This window comes from Aphelocoma coerulescens, unplaced genomic scaffold (genome assembly GCF_041296385.1).
Source record: "Aphelocoma coerulescens isolate FSJ_1873_10779 unplaced genomic scaffold, UR_Acoe_1.0 HiC_scaffold_46, whole genome shotgun sequence".
In the NCBI taxonomy this organism is placed as follows: Eukaryota; Metazoa; Chordata; class Aves; order Passeriformes; family Corvidae; genus Aphelocoma; species Aphelocoma coerulescens.
Genome location: NW_027183804.1, coordinates 1,295,316 through 1,301,219, shown reverse-complemented (window position 1 = coordinate 1,301,219; position 5,904 = coordinate 1,295,316). Strand labels below are relative to the sequence as shown.

At 63.1% G+C, this 5,904-nt stretch overlaps 1 protein-coding gene across 1 annotated transcript; it reads left to right on the top strand.

The window, feature by feature from the left end:
- On the top strand, positions 1-4,001 carry LOC138101739 (zinc finger protein 154-like). The gene is made up of 3 exons (XM_068999522.1): positions 1-86; positions 2,397-2,475; positions 2,662-4,001. The coding sequence occupies exons 2-3, from the start codon at positions 2,424-2,426 to the stop codon at positions 3,582-3,584; spliced, it is 975 nt and encodes a 324-aa protein (XP_068855623.1). The 5' UTR covers positions 1-86; positions 2,397-2,423; the 3' UTR covers positions 3,585-4,001.
- The last annotated feature ends 1,903 nt before the right edge of the window (positions 4,002-5,904 follow it).

Below are 5,904 nucleotides of genomic sequence, written 5' to 3'. Positions count from 1 at the left end.
GCAGGAAGAGGAGCCTCCATGTGCATCCATCGCTCTCTGTGTCCGCAGTTCTCGGCCTCGGCTGCATCCCTTCCCCCATCCCGCAGGTGACCGGGGAGGGGCAGCTCGCCCCAAATATCTTGGGCGGTGCCTGGGGTTGTTTTGGGAGAGGGGATTTTTGGAGCTTGGAGGACTCCAGCACCGAGCCCCAAATAGCTTTGTTGGTGCCTGGGGGAGGGGGGTTTGGTGGGGCGGGGGAGGGGAGGCGGATGTTTGAATCTTGCAGGGCTCCGAATGTGAGTCGCAAATGCCCCTTGGGGGATATTGGGGAGCCCCCGGCACGCGGGGTTTTGGGGGTCCCGGTGGCGGCTGCCGGGAGAAATGGGATGGGGCGGGATGGGGCCCGGGAAGGGTGGGATGTGGATTGGGGTGTGGGATGAAGTGTGGCGGAGGGGGATGGGCGGGATGGGGCCTGGGATGAGGCAGGCGAAGGTTGGGGATGATGAGGCCGGAGGGACCCCAGTCCTCAGGGGCCTGCGGGGTATCCGCCAGCTCTGAGGGAGTTTTGGGGCACCCCTAATCCTGAGGGGGTGGTGCTGGCAGCGGGGGACACGTGGCTCCGGCACCTCTGGCCGCAGCTGAGCCCCCCCCGCCCCCAGCGCCCCCCGGAGCGGAATTTGGGGAGGGGGAGGTGGGGGCGGCCAGGCCGGGCCCCCCCGCGCTGTCCCGGCGGGGGCCGAGTGCGGGCGGGAGCCCCGCGGGGCCCGGCCCTGCCCGGGCACGGCTGATGCCGCCCGCCCGCGCTCCGCACTGGTCCGGACTGGTGCTCCCAGTGCCGTGCGGGGCGGGGCCGCTCTGGGGACCCCCCAGGGCACAGCGCGGCTGCTTTGGGGCTGTCGGCAGCGCCCGGCGCTGGGCATGGGGCGTGTGGGGGCAGCTGGGGCCGCACTGGTGGCACTGGTGGTGCTGGGAGCCCCCCCGGGCGCGGGGTGAGCGGTGAGAAGGGGGGCGGGTCTGGGACCCCAAACTGAGCGAAATGGGGAATGGAACCCCCAAAGTGAGCAGGAGGGGCCTGGAACCCCCAAAACCAAGGCCGGGAGAGGGGAGGCGGGGATTGGGGATGGGGAAGGTCCAGAAGGGGGGGAGAAGAGGGGGCTTGGACCCCCAAACAAAGCAGGATGGGGTTGGGACACCCAAATTGAGCTGGAATGGGGCTGTGGATTGGGGGAACGCTGAGAAAGGGGAGGAGAGGGGAGGGAAAGGTGGGATTGGGACAGAAGAAGAGCGGTTCCATGGGGGTGCAGCCCTGTCCCCCAGCACCTGAGCCCTGGAGCGATTCCCTGGGGCTCTGGGGAAGGGAGGGATCCGCACTGGGGGGGTCCCCAACCCCCCTGTCCATCCCTGGGCATGATCAGGGGGCTCCCCGTACACAGCAGCCGGTGCTGCAGCAGCCGTGGGGCAGAGGGGGTGGGAAAGGGGGAGCAGGGTGGGAGTGGAGGAGGAGCGGGAGGAAGAGGAGGGAGGGAGGTGGAGGAGGAGCTGTAGAACCACGAGGTTCCACCGCCCGCCCACTGTGTCCGCAGCACCCCCAGCCCCGGTAGCATCTTCCCCCCCATCCTGCAGGTGAGCGGGGAGGGGGAGCTCACCCCAAATCTACTGGGGGGTCACCAGGAGGGGTTTTTTTGGAGGGGTCTTTGGAGCTTGCAGATTCTGGAATCGAGCCCCAGATGTCCTTGCATGTCCCTGGGAGGGATTTTTTGGGCCAGAGGGGATATGTGGATCTTGCAGGACTCCAGAGCTGAGCCATAATTGCCTCTTGGGGGTCTTGCGGGGTCCATGTGAGGATCACCCAGTACTGGTGGGGTTGGACATTGGCTTTGGGGATCCCCAGGAGAGCTGGGGGCTGGAACACAGGACCCCTGGAGTGGGGAGAGCAGAGAGGGACGACACGAGAGCTGGGGGACGCCCAAGAGCCTGGAGGGGTGGGGGGGCCTGGAGATGAGGTGGGGCTGGGACTTCTCAGCCCTAAAAGGGGCAGTGAGGAGAGGGGGGAGCCCCAAGTGCCTGTAGTGGAGGGAGGCTGAAGAGGGAGACCCTGGAACCTCTGGGAGCCAAAGCAGAATCAGGAAAAAAGGGACCTGTGGGACCCCCAAAACCCCCCAGCATCCCTAAGCAGGACCCCGGAGAGGGGGGATCCCCAGGACCCACGGGACCCCCAGCAGCCCTGACAAGGGGGACCCCCAGAACCCCAAAGTGAGGAGACTGGAAAGGGGGAACTCCTGGAGGCTTTTTTTGGAGTCACTCTTGGTTTTTTGTTGGTTTTATGGACACCAGGTACCCGCTGAGTTCTAGAGATGGACTTGGGCAGGAGGAGCCCCCAACCCAACACACTCATCCCTTGTTTCTCCCCAAACCAGGATTTCCTATTCCCAACCCTTGGCCAGATGGAGGAGGAGGCTGTGAGGAAGAGGAAGATGCCCCGGGACCCCCAGGCAGGTGAGGAGGAAGTCAGTGCCCCTTTCCCCCTCTCTCCTGCTCCATCTCCCAGCCCAGCATCGCCCCCGGCTGCAGGACAACCCCGCTGCCGACACCGTCCTGCCGGGGACGGACTGGGGGGATCTCCTTCCCCTTCCCTGTGGCATGGAGGCAAATCCCATCCTCTCCTTGTCCTTCCTCCCCCAGACAAGGAGCTGAGCATGGAGCCCAGGGAGGACAAATCCCCGCGGCAGAACCTGGTGGAAGAGGCCTTTTTGAGCGGCTCCACGGCGCAGGAATCCAACGGGGAGGAAAAGCCCCGGAGATCCTGCAGGAGGAGGGGCTGGAAACGCAGCCCAGGGTGCTCTGAGGAGGAAAGACCCACCCTGTGCCGGGAAGGCGGCCGGAGATCCAGCCAGAGGTCAGAGCTGGTGGTTCATGAGCAGCTTCACGATGGGGAGAAGCCCCACAAGTGTGGGGAATGTGGGAAGAGCTTCAGCCGGAGCTCCCACCTGATCAGACACCAGATGATCCACACTGGGGAGAGGCCCTACAAGTGTGGGGAATGTGGGAAGAGGTTTCAGAGCAGCTCCAATCTCCTCCGGCACCAGCAGATTCACACGGATGAGAGGCCCTTCCGCTGCCCCGACTGCAGGAAGGGCTTCAACTGCAACTCCACCCTCATCAAGCACCGGCGCATCCACACAGGGGAGAGGCCCTACGAGTGTCCCGAGTGTGGGAAGAGCTTCTCACAGAGCTCTCACTTGATCATCCACCAGTGCATCCACACTGGAGAGAGGCCCTACGAGTGTCCCGAGTGTGGGAAGAGCTTCAGAGACAGCTCTGACCTGATCATCCACCGGCGCATCCACACTGGGGAGAGGCCCTACGAGTGTCCTGAGTGTGAGAAGAGGTTTCAGAGCGGCTCCAATCTCCTCCTGCACCAGAGGATTCACACAGAGGAGAGGCCCTTCCGCTGCCCCGACTGCAGGAAGGGCTTCAGGTACAACTCCCACCTCGTCAGGCACCGGCGCATCCACACAGGGGAGAGGCCATACGAGTGTCCCCAGTGTGGGAAGAGCTTCTCAGATAGCTCTAACTTGACCCAACACCAACGGAGGCACCGCTAAGGGAAGCCCTGTGAGTGCCCCGACTGCGGGAAGAGCTTTGTCCTCTGCTCCAGCTCCATCTCCCATCAGAGGAGCCACGTTTGGCAGAGCCCTGGTGACCCACATTCCCTGTGATCTCTGTTGGGAAGACCCCTGGCTGATGCTCTCCATGTTCTCCTGGATCCCTGTAGGCACCTGGGTGAACTCAGGGGCAGGAACATCCATCGGGACTCAGATCAACATTGGAAATTCATTAGGAAGAGCTGATTTATTGACTTTACAGCACAAAAATTCTCACCTGCTCTGTCCAATTGTTTCTTTTTGTGCCACCCAGCAATCCTGGATGATCTTGGAGGTCTTTTTCAACCTAAACACTTTCCTCCTTCATCCCATCACAACAACCATAATTGGGGTAGAAATAAAGAAATTAAACAAAGAGATCTAAAGCTGGGATTTGGGGTTGAATTTGGCGTTGGTTCAGGAGAATATTTGGGAGGATTTGGGTGTTGTGATGCCAAGGGTTGAGCAGACGGGGCCACGATCTCATAGTTGTGCTGGCAGAACGTGTCCACCTGAGCCTGTCTGTTCTCCAGGAATTCCGGTTGTCTGTCCCAGTCCCTGCCCTGGGTCTCCTGCTTTGGGCTGTGCCCCTCAAAGTGCCCAAATGTGTGCTGAAGTGCCTGAGCTGTTCCTGGCTGTGGATGTTCCTGTCCCCCAGCCTGTCCTGGTTGGTGCCATAGGGGGTGGGAGGTGGTCTGGGGGGCTCCTTGGGGGACTGGGAGGGGCTTTTGTGTCTCTTGAGGGCATTTGTGGTGCTTGGAGGGGCCTTTTAGGATGGTCTCTGAGAGAGTTATGGTGATCTTGGCATGGCTGTGTGTCTTGGAGAGAATTTGGGTGGATCTTGGGGTCATTTATGATGCAGGGAGTGGTTGGGGGGGTTCCTGGCTGAGAGCTGTGGGGTGGTTTGAGGGGTCCGGGAGTGGCTGTGGGGCTGGGAAGGGGTTTTAGGGCAGATGTGACCTCTCCCTCAGACCCCAAAGCTGCCACCAGACCCCACCCCCAAGATGCTGCCAGGGGTTGGGGGCTCCATATTCAGGTTCATCCTCCTGGCACTGCAGGAGAAGGTGAGGGGGGTCTCCAGGGGCCGTGTGTGTCCACCCAGAGCGTGTGTGACCCCCCTCATCCCGGTGTCACCCCCTTTTCCCTGCCCACAGGGCTCCTGAGCCAGCCCCTGCTGCCCCGGGAGGGAATTTGGGGAGGGGGCAGAGGGGGTGCGCAGCCCCCGCCGGGGGATGACCCCGGCCCAGCGCCCTTCGTTCAGCACCGAGCTGGGCTTGGGGCCGCAGGAGGAAGAGGCCGATGGGAAGCAGATCCTGCAGGGGGGACAGGGCTTGGGCTCAGGGCAAGGTCCTGCCCTGCACACCTGGCTCAGGTGTGAGCCTGCCCCGGGAAGGGAGCGGGACATTCCCATCCCCACGCATCAGGGCTGGGAGCAGCGCTGGGAGCACGGACATGGAAATCCTGGGAGCCACTGGGACCGCACTGGGGGGTGAATGATCCCCCCCAGCACCTTTCCAGGCCGCCCTGCGACCTGAGAAATGCTCGCTGGGCCTCGGCCTTGGCCAAGAGCCCCCGGGCTCAGCTGCTCTGAGCTCAGGCGCTGCCGGCTCCCGCAGCCCGCCCAGGGCCGCCCTGCCCGTGCCGGGGCTGTGCTGGAATTCTCTGCTGCTGCTGGGCCACTCGGGGGGTCTGGCCCCGCAGGAAAGGTGACCCTGAGCCAGGAGCTTTCCTTGGCCGCAGCAAAGCCTCGGCACGGAAAGACCTTCCCAGCGCTGTGCCCTGGGCCGGGAGGGATTGTGCCACCAGAGCTGTCCCTCCATTTCTTCTGCCAGGCAGCTTTAGCACAGGAAAAGTGGAGAAGCCAGAGCTGCCTCTCAGCTTTCCGCAGTCCTGCAGAGGAATCCTGTGTGGGAAGCAGCCTGGGAACAGGGTTGAGGTGCCAGGGCAGGGGAATTCAGAGCCCTTTCCTCCGCCGTGGGCCCAGGCTCTGGCCCTTGCCCTTTGCAATGGCCCTGCAGCTGCCAGAGGGGCCTTTTTGGCTCAGCTGAGAGCAGTCCTGCTGCAAGGCTGTCCTCGAGCTGCTTGGGCTGCACATGTGCCCAGGGAATGCTCATTGCTTGCAGTCTCAGGCGCTGTGGGTGTGCAGGTGTAACTACTGCAGGAGGGAACAGCTCTGCTGGGGGCAGTTCTTGCAAGGTGCTGGCCCTGGCTCGGGGCTGGGCCGGGGCCAGCGGCAGAAAATCAACTTGCAGCTCGGGCCCCGCAGCAGGGAGGAGCAGCA

Bases quoted from the DNA above. Each gene is read 5' to 3' on its own strand.
- LOC138101739 (XM_068999522.1), top strand. From the start codon at position 2,424: ATGGAGGAGGAGGCTGTGAGGAAGAGGAAGATGCCCCGGGACCCCCAG. The intron at 2,476-2,661 runs GTGAGGAGGAAG...TTCCTCCCCCAG, and splicing joins GCCCCGGGACCCCCAGGCAG to ACAAGGAGCTGAGCATGGAG.